The 20,412-nt window shown below is 50.4% G+C and overlaps 2 protein-coding genes across 7 annotated transcripts in view; both read left to right on the forward strand.

Annotated features, from left to right (window-relative positions):
* Nucleotides 1–903, forward strand: part of ENO2 (enolase 2) — a 56,832-nt gene extending 55,929 nt beyond the window's left edge. For all 3 annotated transcript variants that reach the window (XM_090055375.1, XM_090055383.1, XM_090055390.1), the window contains one exon: nucleotides 768–903. The gene's annotated coding sequence lies outside the window, so the exon portion shown is untranslated. The remainder of the gene's footprint in view (nucleotides 1–767) is intronic.
* On the forward strand, nucleotides 834–19,451 carry ATN1 (atrophin 1). Of its 4 annotated transcripts, none has more exons than XM_090055355.1 (9): nucleotides 834–973; nucleotides 1,200–1,346; nucleotides 2,250–2,363; nucleotides 5,309–7,290; nucleotides 12,677–12,899; nucleotides 13,036–13,753; nucleotides 17,711–17,854; nucleotides 18,184–18,364; nucleotides 19,050–19,451. In XM_090055355.1, exons 1-9 carry the CDS (start codon nucleotides 896–898, stop codon nucleotides 19,081–19,083), a joined length of 3,621 nt encoding a protein of 1,206 aa, XP_089911481.1. In that variant the 5' UTR covers nucleotides 834–895; the 3' UTR covers nucleotides 19,084–19,451. The 4 variants fall into 4 exon arrangements, with proteins under 4 accessions (XP_089911481.1, XP_089911487.1, XP_089911468.1 ...); XM_090055361.1 differs by having other exon boundaries at nucleotides 1,200–1,337; XM_090055342.1 differs by having other exon boundaries at nucleotides 888–1,045.
* Nucleotides 19,452–20,412: the final 961 nt, after the last annotated feature.

A 20,412-nucleotide genomic window follows, 5' to 3' on the forward strand; every position in this document is an offset into this window, starting at 1 on the left:
AAAAGAGCTACAGCTCTGCTGCAGAGGACAGAGGGTTGGGTTCTGGGGGCAAGAGTTAAAGCTAAATGGGTTGGATTCAGCATGTGACTTGCAAATTCAAGTTAAAGTGTGGGCGTTTGTATTTGCTAGGTATCCCTGAAGATGCAGTGTGAGCAGGACTTCTCAGCACCTCTGTATAATAAGCTCAGTACAGAACCGGTACCCTGGTGTGTATGCTGGGGAATCCAGGTTTGATTAAAAGTCTGTGCTCCAGGAACCCCTGGGGGACCACATCTTAGGGTGAATGATATTACATTATTGGTCAAGAATACTGTAATTTACAGGGCTGATAACAGGTATCAAGAGGAGTTTATAATGCCAGAAGACATATAATTTGTGAGCTTAAATGCAAACAGTTTTAAAACACTTTCTCTTTCGCTTCTGTCCTCTTGGGGAAAAAAATTAACCACGAACATGAAATATTAAAAAAAAAGTTAAAACAAAGTTAACATATCAGATCCCAAGAATTAGATCCCCCCAAAATACTAAGGGAGCTCAGTTGCCTTTTATTACATGGGCATCGTTACATTACAGTGCAAATAAGAAGTAATCTGCTTTTCTGAAAAGCTGGAGTGACCTCTCCAGGTTGCAAAAGCTGGGCAGTGTATATGAAGATACTGAGGGTGGGGAAGACAGTTATATCATGAGCTGGTTCTGTGGTATGAAGAGGACTCATACACATGCTCAGTCTCAGTTTTTCTGTTGTTGTCTCCCTCCCTGTCTTCCAGGAACTTCCAGAAACCAGTAACATCTCTGGTCTGAGCCCCCTTCTGGAGGATCTGGTTGTGCCTAGTTCCCTGAGGCCACCATTTTAGTCCCCCCAAGGAACAGCAGAAAGGGGGAGTGACAAAAATTTATGTTTTCATCCAGCCGGGCCAAAGAGAATGGGGGCCCCACACCCAAAAGAATGAAGACTCGACAGAACAAAGACTCAGTACGTGACAGGAGAGGAGGAGGTGGGAAACCCAGAACTGGAAGAGGAGGAGAGATGTGGGTCAGGACTGAGGTGCATCAGCAACACTGTGTGGTGAACTAAGGATGGGAGTAGTGGGGTGCTTGTGGAGCAAGATTGAGAGGCTTCAGCCAAACTGGAACAAGAATTCCATAGCAAGGAAGAGCTGCAGGACAGGGCTATAGTGATGTGCTTTCTCCTTCCTTAGATGTCAATGCGGAGTGGACGGAAGAAGGAGACTCCTGGGCCCCGAGAAGAGCTGAGGTCACGGGGTCGAGCCTCCCCGGGTGGCATCAGCACCTCCAGCAGTGATGGCAAAGCTGAGAAATCCCGGCAAGCAAACAAGGTAGGAAAAGTGAGTATCATGCCTCAGATACCATAAAGCTTGTCTACACCACAGACTATGGGTTCTTGGCACAGAGGGGCCTGAGTGTGCCCCCTCCACCTATACCCACAGGCATGTTCCAGACTCAGAAGTATGCCAGCGAGGTTGCTTCTGCCCCATTTCCAGTGCCTACTGTGAAGCCCTTGGCTTCAGGTGGACCAAAGAGCAGGTGCTGGTGATGAGCCGCTGCTGTGGAGCAGACATGCCCCTAAGGCTCACCAAAAACTGAGATCAGTTCCTTCCCTTACTCTCAGGATCCCATCAGTTATTGTCCCCCACATCTCCCAGTCCTGTTTTGCAAGAGTGTTTCAGAAAGCATTTTTGGAAATAAAATTGTTGTGTGTACAATGACTGGGAAACTATGTGGCAGCAGGAAACACTGATGGCAGCACTGTTGAACACACCCATTGTTTTGACTAGATGAAGAAGTGATGTGGTTCAGTAAAGAATCATTGCCCATAAAACGGTTTTATTTTGAAATTGCCATTACTATCTGAAATACCCTTGTATTATTTTAGTGTTCGCCAGCTTGTGGCCAGTTATGGAATTGCTGCTGCTAATAGCTGGTGGTTCAGGTATGATCTAATCCAGTAGCATAACTGAAGTGCAGTGACTGTGGCAGCCCCCTGCTGGGCACTGACTTAGTGAGGGAGCAGAAAATAAGAACTGCTACTGGCAGTGCCAGTGGCACTGGCAGCTGGAAGTTGCCACTGTCCCCGTGCATTGTTACTGCCCTGGGCACCCGGCTGCTTTGTAAAGCCTGTGATCTAATCTGTCTAATGTCTCGCTTCTGTGTCAGTCTCTGGATTGGACCATGGAAGGTGGGGGAGAAAAGTCATGTGCGACTCACTCTTTTCTTTCTCTTCCTCACAGAAGGGTCGAGTGGAGGACTCCTGCACACCCAAGGGTAGCAAGCAAGGCCGGACAGAGGAGATTTCAGAGAGTGAAGGGGAGGACAGTAGTGCCCCCAAGAAAACCAAAACTGAGGTGAGTCCCTTCCCCCAGTGGCTGTTCCTCATAATACTCCACAGACCCTACCAGAACTTTGTGCAGGACACTGATTGTTTGCCTGGGACTACCTTTGAGTTGTTCTAGTTAAAGGCATAGCGAGGAGGGTGGGGCATTTTCACTTAGGAGTTCTGCTCTCCTGTGCCTCTGATGAGAAGTCTGGGACCTCACCATTTAGAGCAAGAGACTGAGAACTGTGACTCCAGCTTTGGAGTAGGGGCAGTCTTATCACTGTGTGTGCACAGAGCCCCCAGCACACTGGGACCTTGATTCATCTCTGGGGCCTGTAAGCATAAGTGCAATCCAAACAGTAATACTAATACCACTGCACAAGTAGAAAGTGGAGGCACACAGAGAGGCAGTGACTTGCCCTGTGTCACAGAGGAACAGTTGTGGCAGAGCAGGAGGCTGGCTCCAGATCTCCTGAGTCACAGTCCAATATCTCAGCTACGAGCCTATGCTTTCTCTGTAGCAGAAGGATCAAACACATAAGCTGCAGGATGTATTCACATGGCCTGTGTGACATTATCACATTCTCTAGAACCCAGCTTCTACTTCCACTTGCAGACCTGTCCTTCCAAGCATGCCCCATGCAGTGATGTCCATCTGTGCTTACCAACAGCTGCCCAGAACAGGGATTCAGAGGAGTCAGCTTCCCAATTGGTCTGAGTGTTTTGCTCTTTACCCAACAAATGTGATGGGGAGGAACCATATGGGTGCATGTGGGTCCAAGTTACCATGTTTACTAATGATGTAAAACATGGAAGATCTAATTACAAAGACCCTGCTGCTCCAGTAGAGTTCTGTGGCTTCTGAACCAGAGAAAACAGTGAGTGCTAATGGAGGGCTTACAAACTATTTAAAACGGGTGGGCAAAATATGGCCTACAGGCCACATCCGGCCCATGAAGGGACTTTGTCCAGCCTGCAGTGGGTCCCTTGGTCCCGCCTGTCACAGATGCCACCCGGCCTGTGGCACATCCCACCACCCCTGAGCACACAGCATGGTTGGGGCAGCTTGGCAGCTGAACTAACTTTCTAGGCAGCCCAGGCAGGAGCAGCTCTTTCCGATTGCTGACGCTGCTGGCCCCAGCCCTGTGGTACTAGCAGGGACCCACGTGCACAGCCCTGACCTTGGCCTTCTCCACATCCATTCTGGACTCAGTCTGGTGGAGATGACCAGCTGGAACCCGTATCCACAGCTCCAGTGCTGGCCTGCCCCAGACTCACTGCCCATGCTGAGCAGAGGCAGCATCAGCGGTGGCCAGGCAGAAGCTGTTGCTTGGTGGGGGTGGGAAACAGCTTTACCATTTCCAGGCCTTTCTTGCTGCAGCCACCCAGAGCCTGGGCCAGGCTGCCTGCCACTTCTCTGCACTGCCACCACTGTCCTGATGGGTAGCCCAGAGGCAGCGGTGATGGTGGTGGAGAGGAGCCACAGGCTGCCTGGGCCCAGGCTCTGGGCAGCTGCAGCAAGAAGGGCCCAACAGCGGTGATGGGGAGGGGCTGCTTTTCCTGCACGCCAAGCAACAGCTTCTACTTGGCTGCTGCCACTGCCCAGCATGGGTAGGGAGTCCATAGCAGGCGTGCGTGCAGGTACTAGCTGGTCTGCTCCGGCTGGGGTGAGTCCAGGGTGGGTCTGGGGTGGGCTGGGGTTGGGGATATGCCCTGTTGGTGGTGGCAGGGAGGAGCCGCAGGGTCTGTGAGCTCTGGGCTGTTTCGAGGGAGAGGGCAGGAGTGCTGACCATCTCACAGCAGTTCCCCAGAACCACCTATATGGCACGTGGGCACAAATAATTGCCTGCCCCTGGTTTAAAAGGATACCACCTAATTCTCATATGCTATTGTCCTCTGTGTCTTGGCTTAGAAAATCAATTCTAAGGCTTTGGATATTACTGTCTTTGCTGTGACAGGATAAATGTAACACCACAGTATTACTAACATTAATTCCCCTATGTGAATTCTTCTATCCAGCATAACAGAAGCCCTTTCTTTATTTACCTTATGTTGTAAGCCTTGAAGTCCAGCCATGACATTTAATCATTGGGGACACAAGCTACTCTATCACTCAGCATTTTATTGCCTGGAATGGGGTTTGGGTGGCAGTGGGGTCCCTGGAGCCAGAACAGGGAGTAGCTACAGGGAGGTAAACTCAGAGGGAATCACTGAAAAGATTCACAAGAACAGGGAACAAGGAGGATTAGAGAAAGGAAGATGAGAAGGAATTGACACAAAAGGAAGAGATAGCATTGACCCAAAGGGGAGTAGGATTCCCTGCCCAGTGGTGAAAGCAGCAATAGAGGTACTGAGCAACTAACAACATAAATAGTTTTTTCCATAAAGGCCACTTTGTCCTCTTTATTTCTATGCAAACCTCCCATTGCTTTCTTGGGATATTCCACCATGCACTGTATGTGCATATGTAGTCCTGAATGATACCTTTATCCAGTGCCCATAACTGATTATGGGTTTCAGCCCTTTCTTCCAAAGACCCCCTGAGAATGGGGGTCACTAACACCGCTAATCTGTGAGCCTCAGTTACATCCTCTGTATGTTGGGCTAATGACACTGACCTTTCTGCAGAATGTGGGGTCAGGACACATCAGCCCTTATTGTCTGTGCTGTATTTTTTGCTGTTCAGATGGAGGTTGCTAGGTTTGTTATTGATACACTTCAAGTAACATTGCCTTCTGTACATGATAAAAGTCTGCTGCTGTTGCGTCTTCTGGGAGATACCCATAGGGACAAGTGAGGAGAAGTGGGTTGGACTGCCCTCAACATCCCTACAAATTTCAAAGAGCAGACTCTGCTGATGATAGGACAGAGCGATCTCCTGTAATGGCTCCAGCAGCACAGGTTGGGAGCTTTAGAGAGCAGATTCTGGAGGCTTATGAGCCTGTGTAATATCTCCCTTCTCCCTTTGCCCAGGAGCTGCCATGTCCACAGTCTCCCTCAGATGTTGACAGCCTTGATGGCCACAGCTTCAATGACGAGATGAGCAGCGACCCCCGGGACATTGACCAGGATAACCGCAGCACCTCACCCAGTGTCTACAGCCCTGGCAGTGTGGAGAATGACTCAGATTCCTCCTCTGTGCTGTCCCAGGGACCATCCCATGCCTACCACCACCCCCCACTCTTCCCCCAGAGCCCCCCAGCTGCCCCTCCTACTGACAGTCTAGGCCGTCCATCTGAGCCAGGCTTTGGCTTAGCAGGTGAGGTCCACCCTCAGCCCCCTGGAGGGAGTTACCACTCTCAACTTGAGACGCAGACTTCCAGGATTTTCCAGGCCCAGGCACCACAGCCTGCTTCTTCTTCTTCCTCCTCCTCTTCTTCCTCTTCCTCTGCCCATGCTCCTCTTTATCCTACTGCCAATGTGGTCCAGGTTGGGGCCAAAGGCACCAATGGAGTGGGAGGCATTCCAGCACCAGGGGCACGTGAACAGAACCTTGGTGCCAAGCACAACCCTCCGCCCACTACACCCATCTCCCTGGCTGCCATGGGAGCAGGGCTGCCTCCTCAGAAAACACCTCCAGCCAACCCCCCAGCTGCACCCCCAGTCTCTGCCCCTTCCTTCCCCCATGTCTCAGCCAACCTGCCTCCCCCGCCAGCCCTGCGCCCACTGAATAACGTGGCTGCCGCCTCCAACTCTCCAGGGATGGTGGGGCAGGCTCTGAGTGGGCACCTCCCATCACCCCATGGCATGGGGCAGGACAAGGCACCAGCCTTGGCCCCTTCACGTTATCCTTATGCTCCCCCACCCCCTTCCAGCTCCTCTGCTCAATATCTCCCACCTTCCCCTGCCCAGACCCTGCCTAACTACAGTGCTTCCTATGCCCACTCCTTCCCCCTCCCCACTGCTCTCTCTGTCTCCAGCCAGCCTCCCAAGTACACCCAGCCCTCTCTGCCCTCCCAGCCTGTGTGGAGCCAGGGTCCACCACCGTACAGCCGCCCATTGGGCAACACCAGCTCCCATCCTCCTGCCTCCTTTCCTGGCCAGGCCTCCCACCACCAGCAGTCATCACAGCAGCACCACCATGGCCCTGGCAGTGGAGGGGGTGTTTCTCCAGCCACAGCAGCTCCTCCTCAGCCAACAGGAGGTTACCCCCACCCCATGGAGTCAGGCACCCATCACCCTTCACATGCTGCCTATGGGCTGCGCCTCTACCCACCCCACAGCCAGGCCACATACAGTCAGGCTCCTTCAGCTGCTGCTGCCTCCTCCTCCACCCCTGCCCCCTCATCTGCCTCCTCCTCTGCCTCTGCTGCCGCGTCCTCCTCTTCCTCTTCCTCCTCCTCCTCCTCTTCCCAGGGTACATACCAAGGGGTCTGTGCCCACCCACAGGGCCAGAGTCCTGCCACCTACACCTTCCCCCCACCACCCCCACCTTCTCCTGCACATGGGGCTGGACCCCCAGTCACTTCTGCGTCTGCCACTCTCTCCACTGTCATAGCCACCATGGCCTCCTCTTCCTCAGCCCCCTATAAAACAGTATCACCCCCCATACCGCCACCTGCCGTGGCTCCCTATGGGAAGCGGGCAGCCTCACCTGTCCCTACATTCCAGCCCCCACCTGCCTACAAGCCAGGCTCCCCCCCTTCATCCTCTGCTTCATCATTCCATGTGGCCACTCCGCCTGGGTACAGGGTGACCTCTTCTCCCGCGACTAGCAACTACAAGACTCCCTCCCCCACCCCCACCCCCACCCCCACCCCCACTGCTCCCCCACTGCCTGGAGGCATTGGAGTCCCTGCTGCCCCACTGCCACCACTGCCACTGAGCACTGCACAGATTAAGCAAGAGCCATCGGAGGAGTATGAGCCCCCAGAGAGCCCAGTGCCGCCCACGCGGAGTCCCTCACCAGCCCCCAAAGTGGTGGACATACCAAGTCATGCCAGCCAGTCAGCCAGGTGAGAAGGGAAGAGGGAGACAGAGTAGAGGGTGGGGAGTGGCGGTGGGACACGATAGGAAAAGATGGGGAAACAGGTGGGAAGGACAATTGTATGCCAGGGCTCACCCCCATTGAAGTCAAAGAATGAGACCTCTCCTGAGCGTGAGTGTCTGTGCTGGGCCAGTGTAGCCCACAGCATAAATAGGAGCAGGCAGCAGGGTACAGCCAGTCCAGTCCCTTCATGCCACACTTTCCTAATGGCCCTTTCCCCTGGCTTGACTGATGGCTGCAATGTGTGGGTGGTATGGCAGTGCCTGCACCAGGTAGGGAAATGTTCCTTGGCCATTTGTAGATTGTTTCATTGCCCCTGGGTGCTGCCACAGTAGCAAGTTGTGGCAGGAGAAAGGTGAAAAATCTCACCCTGGGAAGTGGAATTTAGGCCATGGAGGTAGATAGAAGGGCGAAGAAAGAGGGGGTTCTCCTTGGCATAGTTGTGCACATACACCTTCTCACTTGTAGGTGTGTCTCAGGCCCCTGAGCTCTGAATGGAGATTCAGCAGTATCTGTGGCATGCAGTCCAGCACTGCCCTGACTCCTTTTTTGCACCAAAGGTTTACAGGGTGGTGCACACATCCTGCTCCTCAGTTCCTCTCAACCACCTGGCTTAGGGGTGCGCTTCTCTGTCAGTCTGCTCTGCAGCCTGCATTTTGCTCAGAGATCACACACAGCTGCTTTCTTCCATTTTCAGTGTTATCATTGCTTTTTATTGCCTTGTTATCTTCTTTATTATTACTTATTTTACCTCAAAACCTTTTGGGAGTAAAAGGAAAAGGGTGCGACTTGCAGATTAGGTTTGGTGCTCTCAACCCTTCCCTCCTCCCTTACTGTTACTGTTTTTGTCTGTGCCATGCAGCACAGCCATTTGGGGGACCCCTATTTATTTTTCCTTTTCTGGTGACCACCTGTTATTTCTTTCTGTGGAGCTTGTCACCATTTTACAGGAGTAAGAGTTTCCTCCTTTGTTTATGGGGACGCCATCTCCAAACTCTCCTGGGTTTCACAGCCATTTCTCCTGCATCGGGATGGTTCCTACCTCAGATAGTCATTTTCATCTAAACCAGTCCCACATCTCGTAGACAGAGAGCATGGAAGCTCCAAATGGTACTACTAGAAAAGGCTACAATCCCAGAGTCAGATTTAGAAACCAAGCCTCCAGCCCAGCCCTGAACATGGTCTGGTGGTGTTTCCTTATGCCAACCTCCTTCCTTGGCATCAGCAAACTTGGTTTGATCTTTGTGCTTGAGACCTCATTTCAGAGGTAGATCCCCAGGCAGGAGCACCTCACAGGTTGGCAGATGTGTCCTGTTCCATTAGAGAATCACTAAGTCACCAACCAGGCCCCCAAGACTTCCCACATCTCAAAGATTTCAGAAGAAGCTTGCAGAGAGCTGGGTACCTCTATGGCTGTGCTGTAGGGCTGTAGTGTGCCTGTTGAACAGGTTGCTGTGTCATCCAGCCCTCCTGCAGAGCCAAGTGTCACCAACATTGAAGTCATAAGAGAAGGGACCTCCATAGGTCATCTAGTCCAACACCCCGCCTGAGACAGGATCATGTCTATAGTATGACCTGGCAAGAAGAAGGCAACCAAGTTTAGATGCTTTGTCTCTCGATTGGACCAGAGCACATCAGCATTACTGGTTGCTTCCCTTGCTGAGAGAGAATTTGCCCAGCTCCTGCCTTCAGATTGTCAGCTAAAATGGAGCTTGTTGTTCCGTGGGAGCCCTTGGTAACTTCTTGAAGGTCCCTGGTCCCAAGAGGCGCTTCACCATCCTGATGCTCCAGGTTTTTATATCCCAGCTAACACACAGGTAGTTGGCACCGCTTGTAGAGGTTGTCTCCTCCACATCTACTTCTGACTCTGTCTCATGAACATGGATGTCTTTGCCCCTGCCTGTCGCCACATTAAGCCACCCAAGGGAAAAACAGCCATTATGACAGTTGACTGGCTGGCCATTGGCAGCAGGGATAGGTCCCTACCTTTCTGGAATATCCCTGTTGGCCTTCGAACTTTGGATGACTCAAGACCCCAAGCACTGGACTGTTTGTCTGCTATCCTGATTCTCCTCATTGCCCTCAAAGCTGGACCTGGGCTGCTGTCCTCCCTCCTTTCCATCACTGCATGCAGGCCCATGTGTCATCTTCTTCACTGGGTTTATGGTTTCTTGTGGGGGATGCTGGCAGTTGATGAGATCAGTTGTGAGGGAGCTCAGTATTTTGTCAGAAGACCTAGCTGAACCTTCCTTTCATACCTTGTTTGATGTCTTGCCCCATCCTGAGCTGTGTCAGGTTGTACTGGTCCTGGAAAGTTTGCCCAATTTGTGTGGCAAATTTTGGTGTCAGGGCTCCCTACTGAAAAGAGGGTGGACAGAAAGTACTGAGTCCTTCTGTCGGGGGTAGAATTTTTCTGTTCCCTCACTGTGTCATCTTCACAAGTTGTAGTGGTGGCTAAAGAGAGGGCAGGCCTATACAAGTCAGTTCCTAAAAAGAAAACGCTCCCAGACATTGGACCTCTTCCACAAACAGTCACTCCTTTACAAGTGTATAATTTAGAATAACTAAATAACAAATTCTGCTAGCCCTGTCTTTGAGCATATTGCATCTGTAGCCAAGGATCTTCCCACAGAATGTGTGAACTTCATTTTTCTCTCTGATACCAGAGGAGCAGTGGGTTGGTAAAATAGTACCTAGGCTGCGTTAGGAAGTAAGTATGACTTCTTAGTCTGTGGCCAGCACATGAGAGGGTTGTATGGGCTGCAGGGTTTTGGGGTCCCTTGAGGTCCCAACAGCTGTGGAGGATCTCCTTTTTGAAGGGCCAGTACTTTTCTCATCTAAAACTGACCAAGTCTTAGTCTGCCACAAGGATTCACAGGCTGTGTCCTTTGGACTTCATGTTTCTATACGTCAGCACAACAATCAGTACCAGCTATACTCCTGCAACTTTTAACCAACTGTGATGGTCAGAGCCAAGGCAAGAAGGCATTATGCTTCCATAAGGACAGATCCTCAACTTTTTGTTCTTACCATCTTCCACTGTGACTCTTTCAGCAGGCAGGAAGTTTGATGATGGAAACTCCCTTGCAGAAACTTTTGGCCTGTTTTTATCTAATTTGGGCCCAGATAACATTGGATCTTAGGGTTCTGGACAGTGGCTCATGATGATACTACATAATTCCACATGTTCTCTACAGCAAACCCTCCTTTCTCCCTCCTGCTTCAGGGGCTCTTCTCATGAATCCTTGTTGGCATTGGAAGCATTAGAAAAAGATATCCGCATGCTTGAGGGAAGGGGTTTTACAGTGGACATTTCCTTGTCCTGAAGAGAAAGGGTTGATGGCATCCCATCCTGGCAGTTCATTCGGGTCATCTGTAGGTGTGACAGGTGCGTCTCTTTGGGTTCTCTCCACTAGTGGCCCCGCCCACCTGTTATGGGCCAACTGCCCGCCTTCTCACCTGCCACACCTCATTGTTGCTTGCTTAATTAGAGGATGTTAATTAAGCAGAAGGTGGCCCATTTTCTGCCCCAATGCCAGGGGGCGCTGTCTGCAGCTCCTTTCCTCCCCTTACACTGCAGCCCAAGCCTTGCTGATGTACCGGACGTTGTTCAGTCAGTCTTGCTCTCTCTGCGCCCTGTGACTTTCTGTAGCCTTGTCTTACACTGCCCTTCTGGGCTCATCAGTCGTCACCCCCTCTGCTCTGGGGCTTCTCTCAGCCTCGGGCTCAGGTGGCTGTAGCCATGCCTGGCCCCTTCTTTGGTCCCGGGGTCAGTGTACCGCAAAATGCTGCGCCCTCTCTGGTGCTGGGGTCAGTGCACCCCAAATGATGCACCCTCTCTGGCGCCAGGGTCAGTGTACCCAAACACTGTGCCCTTTCTGGCACCAGGGTCAGTGTACCCCAAATGCTGCACCTTCTCTGGCACTGGGGTCAGAGCACCCCAAATGATGTGCCCTGTCTGGCGCTGGGGTCAGTGAACCCCAAATGCTGCGCCGTCTCTGGTGCTGGGATCCCCACGCTACCGTGGAGCCCCTATGAGGCCTCCTGCAACCCTTAATAGCCTCACCCGGTCCTCTGGTCTAAACAGTGAACACAAAAACACAAGCCCCTGGGCTATAACATAAAATCTATGCCGTCCGGCTAAACAACATTCAGCCCCTACCAGGGAATTCTCCACCCCATAACAGCAATCAGGAGCTGCTCTTGCAGTCAGGCTTCTCCTCGGTGTTTGCTCTGGCAGAGCTCCTTCTTCCTTGACTGCCGGTGGGGGAACTCCTTGCCTGGCCTCTGCCTGGGGTTATATGGGAGCCAGGCCCTGCCCCTTCCAGTCAGCTGACTTCTATTGGTTACCCTGGCAACCCGCAGCTGGATTCCTTACCGATTGCTCCAAAGTAGCAGGCACCTCAGTGCCCTGCTGCAGTAGGTTACAACTTAAGATGGTGACACTAGCACCTGTCATCCTCTGCTTGCACCAGGGGGACTGGCTGGCATCCCACAACTCGTGGGATACCTAATTCCACATTTTCTGAAGACCTTAGCACACTCCCTGGGGTTTGTAGGGGCACAGGATCACTTCCAACACAGGTACTCCCATTTGGACTTTCAATGAGTTCAGGGGTTTTAGCCAAGAGGGTTTCAGTGGTAGCAGCACACCGCCAGAAGCAATGGATCACACTCTTCCCCTGTTTGGCTGATAGAAGGGGCCTCCACAGAGTACATGTCAGTGAATCTTCATGCAACAGCCAATCTATTTCACACCTAGGGCCTGAGAAACAGCCTGCTAAAATTATAGAATCATAGAAAATGAGGGTTGGAAGGGACCTCAGGAGGTCATCTAATCCAGCCCCCTGCTCAAAGCAAGGCCATCCCCAGCTATATCATTCTAGCCCAGGCTTTGTCTAGCCAGGTCTTAAAAACTTATATGGATGGAGAGTCCGTAGGGTCTCTGGGTAGCCTGTTCCAGTGCTTTACTATCCTCCTAATGAGAAAGCTTTTCTTAATATCTAACCTAAATTTCCCTTGCTTCAACTTGAATGTACAGTGTGGATACTGTTAAGACAGAGAAGTCTGTTCAAAAGCCAGGACACTGAGGAACACTGTCATCTGTAGTGAAATTGTGTGTGTGTGTGTGTGTGTGTGGGGCTGGACATCTTGAATAACTCCAGTGACTGGTAAGTAACTTTGTTTTCCCAAGTGTGTGGTGCATAGCTGCCCTCTACATCCCTCACTGCTCCAGATTTCCATCACACTCTGTCCCTTACACATTATGTTTCCTAGGTGGACTCAGCCCTCTGGATTTCTCTGCTGCTCCGTCTCTCTTGTTCTGACACTCATGCTTCAGTTCTTATCCTCAGGTTTAACAAGCATCTAGACCGTGGCTTCAACTCCTGCTCTCGCACAGACCTGTATTTTGTGCCCCTGGATGGCTCCAAGCTGGCCAAGAAACGAGCAGACCTAGTGGAGAAGGTCCGCAGGGAGGCAGAGCAGAAGGCTCGGGAAGAGAAGGAACGGGAGAGGGAACGTGAAAGGGAGAAGGAGAGAGAGCGAGAGAAGGAGAGAGAGCTGGAGCGAAGTGTGGTAGGTGTCACCGTGTTCCTGCTGGGAAGAGAATGGGGCATTGCAGGAGCCAGTGCTGGAGGATCAGAGTGCTTCCTGCTGGGGGTAGAACTGGCTGGGCTTTGACACTGAGAAGCTTCTCTCTGCTCTTTTGCAGAAGATGGCACAGGAGGGGCGTCCAGTGGAATGTTCGTCTCTGGGGCCCGTTCCTCACCGTCCATCCTTTGAGCAGGGCAGTGCTGTGGCTACTGTCCCACCATACCTGGGTCCTGACACACCAGCTTTGCGCACCCTAAGTGAATACGCCCGGCCCCATGTCATGTCCCCCAGCAACCGCAATCACCCCTTCTATGTGCCGCTGGGTGCAGTTGACCCAGGTCTACTGGGCTATAATGTGCCAGCTATCTACAGCAGTGACCCAGCCACACGGGAGCGGGAGCTGCGGGAACGAGAAGCCCGTGAGCGAGACCTGAGGGATCGGGACCTGCGTGAGCGCCTCAAGCCTGGGTTTGAAGTCAAGCCAGCTGAGCTGGATCAGCTCCATGCTGTTCCTGCTGCTGCCATGGATCCCTTCCCACGCCATGGGGGGCTGGCTCTCCAGGCAGCCCCTGGCCTGCATCCCACTTTTCCCTTCCACCCAGGGCTGGGTCACCTGGAGCGGGAACGGCTGGCACTAGCAGCTGGCCCAACCCTGCGTCCTGACATGTCATACGCTGAGCGACTGGCAGCTGAAAGGCAGCATGCGGAGCGGGTTGCTGCTCTGAGCAACGACCCTCTGGCCCGGCTGCAGATGCTCAATGTGACACCCCATCATCACCAACACTCGCACATCCACTCCCACCTCCATCTGCACCAGCAGGATGCCATCCATGCAGGTGAGGGATGTGTGGGGACACAGAATAGGGGATCCCTCATTCTTTGTTTACTTGTCATAGTCTCTTTCTCTTCTGAATATCTGAACGGCTGTCACAAAGAAGATGGATAGCAGCTTTTCTCTCTTGTTTCAGGGAATAGGGTACGGCATAGCAATGTCTTGGTATTGCAGCAAAGTAGGTTTCTTCACTCCCTGGGGGAGCTGTGGAATATCCATCACAGGAATTTTTCAAAAAGAGGTTGGATAAGTTTTGGTCAGGAGTGATACAAGAGTAGCAATACCTGAAGCGTGCTGCAAAGAGCAACATCTGAAAATAGTTTCATAGTTGGTAGGGTCGGAAGGGACCTAAGCAGGTCGTCAAGTCTGACCCCCTACCATGGGCAGGAAAGGATGCTGGGGTCAAACAACCCTGGCTAGTTGATTGTCTAGCCTCCTTTTGAAGATCCCCAGGGTAGGGGCGAGCACCACTTCCCTAGGAAGTTGGTTCCAGCTCCTAGCCACCCTGACTGTGACGTAGCGCCTTCTGATGTCTAGCCTGAACCTAGTCTCAGTCAGTTTATGGCCATTATTCCTTGTAACTCCCGGTAGTGCTCAGGGGAACAGGGACTCTCCCATTGCCTGCTGTTTTCCCTTCGCCAGTTTGTAGGTGGCCACCAGATCCCCTCTCAGCCTTCTTTTGTGTAGGCTGAACAGGTTCAGGTCCCTTAGCCTCTCCTCATAGGGCCTACCCTGTTGCCCCAATCATGCAGGTGGCCCTCCTCTGGACCCTCTCGATGTTGTCCACATCCCTCCTGGAGTGCAGCGCCCAGAACTGGACGCAGTACTCCAACTGCGGCCTGACCAGTGTCACATAGAGGGGGAGGATCACCTCCTTGGACATGCTTGTGATGCATCTATGGATGCATGACAAGGTGTGGCTCATCTAAGAGACTTCCCCATACACATCAGAAACTGGAGAGGACAGTGCTCCCCAGAGCTCCACAGTCAGCTTGGTTATGAAACAAAAGGTTACATCAAGTTGGTGGAAGGGATGGGATGACAGAAAGCGGGGTTTGGGCTTTCCAGTGAGGGTGAGTCACATGGAGTTGTGTTGGCAATCCCCAGATTGCTGAATGGAATAGAGGGTGTTTGGTTTTTCCCATGCTTCTGGACTTTTCTGGTTGCCACACAGGGCTGGGAAAGGGTTTTTTTCCTTTCCTGATAGGCATTGGAGTTTTTTTCATCTTCTTCAGAAGCGTTAGGTGTTGACTGCAGCCAGAGCTAGGGATTTTGACTGGGGTGTGCCAGCACTCCTGCTGGAGCCTAAAGAAACCCTGGAGGTTCCTGGTTAGAGGTCTTGCTTCTCTGCTCAGGATAAGACTGATTGCCGCATTTGGGATCAGGAAGGGATTATACCCCATGATCAGGTTGGTATGGACTGTGGGGAATTTTGCCTTTATGTATAGCAGGGAGCATGACCCGCTTCCTTGAATCTTTCAAGTGTATTTTAACAAGCTATTTCCTGTTGCTGAAGTGACAGGACACTGACCATGTCCTCAACCCCCTGTTTTACTTGTGGCACGTTAGGATTTTCTTGAAGGTTTTGGGTACTATGCCTGGTAGTTGTAGGTGAGGGTTGCTCATGCATTTTTAATAGTAAGTTAGACCAGGGGTGCCAGTTTACCCTGCCTCCCTGGCTGGATCCAGATGCAGGGCTCCTCTCAGGCTGGATATGGGAGTAGTGGTGGCTGCAGAGGTTAACGCAGTCATTGCTCACCTCCTGCCACTTAACACGTTACTTGCAGGCCTCTGTGTTCCATTTTTTGGTGGCAGACCCTGCCCCTCATTGGCCCCACCTCTAATTTCTGATTCCTTTATAAGTGCTGTGGGCCACATGGCCTGACTCCATGGGCCACAAGTTTGACAGCCCTGGCTTACAAAAACACTTGTCTAGGGTGGATTAGATAGGGATGATCCTGCCCTGGAGCAGGGGTTTGAACTAGGTGACCTCCTGAGGTCCCTTCAAACCCAACTTTGGTGTTACTTTATGATTCTGCACCAGAAGATTCAGATGCTTCTGAGAGCAGGTTCTAGCCCTCAGATCACCTGTAGAGGCCTTCTTATCTACACATAGCTGTTCTGCCCTTCCCCAGGCATTCCAGGCTCTGAGAACCATGCTTGCTCTAGGCCTAGGATAGCATCAGCTCACCTGTTTCCGTGTGCATGAACATCACAGCTGCACTGGCTCCATTGGCTGTCCTAATGCAGCCCCACAGCACTCAGCAGAAGCTCTGGGCACTGACTGTGTTAAATGTGAACCTGTGTAATCACTGGATCTGTGTTGACCCAGCCAACACGAAGGCTGTGCTCAGATAGCCCTGTCTCTGTTCAATTTCTCTGCCTTCTACAGAATAAAACTGATTAGCCAAAACCTGGCTGGATCTGTCCAGCCATCCACCGTCCAGTGTCACAAGACCTCCTTCAAATATTTGCTTTTAAATTTACAGTATAGAACCACTTCTTGTTGTAATATCTTTAAGTTTTGGACTTGTGGGTCTTCAACATCTGAAAAACGTAAGCCAGAGCTCCACAGCCAGCTTGGTTATGAAACAACCATTTCATTACGTGTGTTCACAGACTAGCCAATATGTGACCAAGACTAGCCAATAATGTGACCAAGAATGGCTGCCAAAGCTGGGACCATATAAACCCACATACACACAGAATCATATATGCCCTGATAACTAGTATCCAGTGCTGAGGGGAATGGAGGGGTCCTAGCAGCAATAGACACAGAAACACCCTAGCCCATAGAAATTCCTGCTCTGCTCAACTGCAGGTGGTTTATAATGTGTGAGGCACTGGGAGTAGAGTATATTTCACCAATCGGGCTACACAGAAGTACCTGAAGAGAAGTCCTCCCTACTGCACTTCCCTCCAGCATCTAGCACCCTCTATTCATTTATCCATGTTCCAAATTACATGTTCACAGACTAGCCATTACTTTCAAACATGGAGCCTAAGGCTAAGCCTCTAAATTGTATGTTGTGTGTTAGCCACCCAAAATAGAGGCCCTCAAAGTGAAAGGTAATTTAAAAAGTATCCCTTCTGGTGCATGAGCCTTATGTTGTGCAAGAAGCAAGATTTGTTTGACCATATCTTTTACTGGCTGAACTACATAGTTTGGAGAGATATTAGATGAACCATTGGGCACAAAATGTTCTTTAGGTCCAGGAAAGAAGCAGATACAGCCTAAGTTAAATACCTGAGTGAGCGGTTATCTTTGCTTACATCTCATTATGTAAGTGAGAGTTGTCACTTAAGAAGGAAAGTGGGCACTGAACCTGTGGAGCAATGAGAATTTAACTATGTAATTACTGACTGAGTAAAGACTAGTTGAGATAGCTATACCTAATTCTGTAAAAAGCATAAAGCCATTCAAAAGGAAATAGGGCTGTTATTGCTTGTGGAATACAGAGAGGTTAGCACAGGGAGTAGGTACAGTAATTGTAATGAGTCATGAAACCATTGTCTGTGTTAATTCTTTGTTTTTTAGTGTCCAGCAAAGCTACGAATTTTTGTTCCTAGGACCTACTTCTGCATGCAATAAACTACAATACCTGCATCCACATCCAGCTTTCGGGAGATGTGCCTGGCACTTTGGAACATAGGAAGTGCCAAAATGTTGAGATATATAGTTGCAGCTAAGGGGCATGTATACATGGACAGGCAGAACCAGTTTACACAAACCTGGCTGTATAGTGAGGACACAAAGAACAAGTTCAGAAATTAATGATACTAAAATTGAATAACTGCATCACCTAATCTTGAAATGGATCTGTCCCTGATACAGAGCTGTGTTCTGTCAGTCTGTATGGCTGGTTGTCTTATACTCTTCCCTTTTGTTTCTTTCTGTTTTTCCCTACTTTGCTTCTGAGGTAACACAACCCAGTAACCAGTTGGTATTTTTTGTCACCAGCCTCAGCCTCTGTTCACCCCCTTATTGACCCACTGGCATCAGGGTCACATCTCACTCGGATACCGTACCCAGCTGGTACCATCCCCAACCCACTTCTTCCTCACCCCCTCCATGAGAATGAAGTGCTGCGCCATCAGCTTTTTGGTAAGAACACCAGTGGCACCTGTGAGCCACATGTGAAGGGCACTGACACCGCAAAAGGGTAGAAATTAGATAACAGGGAAGGCTGCAGGTTCTAATGGAGGTGCATAAACAGAGTTGTGCAATGTTGCAGGGCAGGGACTAGAAAATCAGGAGGCCAGCATGTCAGAATTGAGGGGCATTGACAGAGCTTTGACAGGGAGCCCAAGTGTGGAATAGACATGGGTGGATTAGGTGTGGGTTGTGCTGGGTCATGATGACAGAATCAGGGGAGAATGGGTAAGAATGGGTCTGGTAGGCTGACTTGATCTGCTCTTTCTCCCTGAATGCAGCTGCCCCCTACAGGGACCTGCCAGGATCTCTCTCTGCTCCCATGTCAGCAGCTCATCAACTCCAGGCCATGCACGCACAGTCGGCAGAGCTGCAGCGTTTGGCTTTGGAGCAGCAGCAGTGGCTCCATGCCCATCACCCTTTGCATGGAGTGCCGCTTCCTACACAGGAGGATTATTACAGGTAAAAAGAGGCCACAGCCTTTCAGGGTTAGGTAAATGGGATGCTTAACTTTCACCTCTTGGGCACCAGTTCAAATCTAGCTGAAGAATGGGAGAGCTGGTACAGTCAAGGAATGGGAGGGGCAGTTCTTTGCTTTGGGGCAGTGGCTGTAGTCTGAACTGAACTCTGAGAGCACACAGAGTTCACTTCTAGGTTGCAGGGTCTAGGTCAAATATGTTCACTTATAGGTCACAAGTTCCATTGTAGGCCCATGATAATAACTGGATGCTATTCACATATGACAAGTATTGATTGGCCTTCGGGCAAAATGAGTATGTTGGGTCTTGGCTCTGTTCCTAAGAAGACAAACATATTGGGACTAACTCTCACTGATTCCCTTGTGGGTTAAGGACTGAAAGGGTCACAGAGATTGAATTCTTCTCTGCAAGGACCCTTCCCTAGGCAGCAGCACTGGGAAGGGTACACTGACAGGGAAGAAGCATCTGTGATTTGCAGAGAGACAAGATTTTACTTTCCTAAGAATTTCAAAGAATTCAGTTTTGAGCCAGTATCTTCACCGGGGGACAGATTCATTTTTACTAAAAGACTCAATACAATTTGCTTTATTAAACTTGTGTTCTTTTTTCTTCTCTCTCTCTCTCTCTGCCTCTTGTCCTCTGTGCTCCTTTTCTTTCACCTTTGCCAGTCACCTGAAGAAAGAAAGTGACAAACCCCTTTAAATGAAACCCAACCCTTGCAATGACATCATCACATCTCCCTCTCCAGAGAGAAACAATCAATCAACCAAATCTTGGGAGAGGGGAAGCTGCAGAGTGATGGGCCTGTTCAGCACAGTGAAAAAGAAGGAAGGATGGAAAGAACAAGATGACCATCGAGGGAGCAGAGAGGAGGGGAGAGAAGTGGGGAGGGAGTGAGATGCCTAAAAAATGTTTGGAACCATGGCATGACTTCAAGAGGGGCACTGAGAAAGACAAAGTTAATGTGACAAAGAGCTTGAAGTACAAGGAATTGTGGGGATTCAAAATGGCTGCTGTTCCAGAATCTCTTTTGAGAGAGTGGTTGTACCTAATAAAAAAAAACAAAAGTATGAAGTATCATGGGACCTTTCTATACGTGGTGGTAGCCCTTTCTGCTTCCCTGCATGAGCAGATATGGCCAAGAGGCAGACCCTCAGAACCTGATGTGAACTTTTTTTCAAAATGCCTCCCACCCTGCTATTTTGGATGTGAGATATGGCCTAGAGATGCAAAGTATCATGGGACTTTTGGAAACTGGCCAATGTGGCTTCCTACTCTCCGAACCCACTTTGGGAATGAACATGACAAAGAGATGCAAAGCACTATTGGAACTCTTCAAATGGCCACTTCTACTTTCCCACCCAACCCCTGAGGGACTGGCCTGGCTATGAGGTGCAAAGCACCATGGGACTGTTTTCAAGATGGTGGCTGTGCTTTCCCCCACCTCGAGGGAACAGGTATGGCCAGCAGGTGCAAAGCACCATGGGACTGTTTTCAAGATGGTGGCTGCCTCTTTCCCCTCACTTATTCCAGTTGATGTACTTTTAATCCATGCACATCCCATTAGACGTGGCAGTTTTGCGTAGCAATGTGTGACTTCCCAGTCCCCACGTGCGTGTCTGATCTCACAGTTGTATATCTCAGTCTGTCTGTGTGTGTGTGTATATATGTACGTGTGTGTATATATATGTACACACATACACACCCATACATTATATATATACACACACACGCATATATATATATAAATATATATATATTTACTTAAAACATTAAAAAGAGAAAAGGAAAAACAAGAAAGAGAGCTTTGGGGCAACACCCCAATGAAGTCCTCCATGCGCTCTGAACCCCCAACACACATTCTAATAATTTATATATAAAATATAAATATGAAGCTCTTACAAACAAACAAAGCGAAACCCTTCCAGAAACGGACTCTGTGGTTTTCATTTAAGTGCCTGGGGGCCCTGGCAGCGGGGGAGCCAAACAGAGAGGCAGGCAGAGGCATAAAGGGCAGTGTCCCCTCAGCCC

Source organism: Crocodylus siamensis, chromosome 1 (genome assembly GCF_052110815.1).
Source record: "Crocodylus siamensis isolate JL-2025a chromosome 1, ASM5211081v1, whole genome shotgun sequence".
Classification (NCBI taxonomy): Eukaryota; Metazoa; Chordata; order Crocodylia; family Crocodylidae; genus Crocodylus; species Crocodylus siamensis.

Coding starts and splice junctions, on each gene's coding strand:
- ATN1 (XM_090055342.1), top strand. CDS start 896: ATGTTTTCATCCAGCCGGGCCAAAGAGAATGGGGGCCCCACACCCAAA. Junction 12,900..13,035: donor GAGAGCTGGAGCGAAGTGTG/GTAGGTGTCACC, acceptor GCTCTTTTGCAG/AAGATGGCACAGGAGGGGCG. Junction 18,365..19,049: donor ACACAGGAGGATTATTACAG/GTAAAAAGAGGC, acceptor CACCTTTGCCAG/TCACCTGAAGAAAGAAAGTG.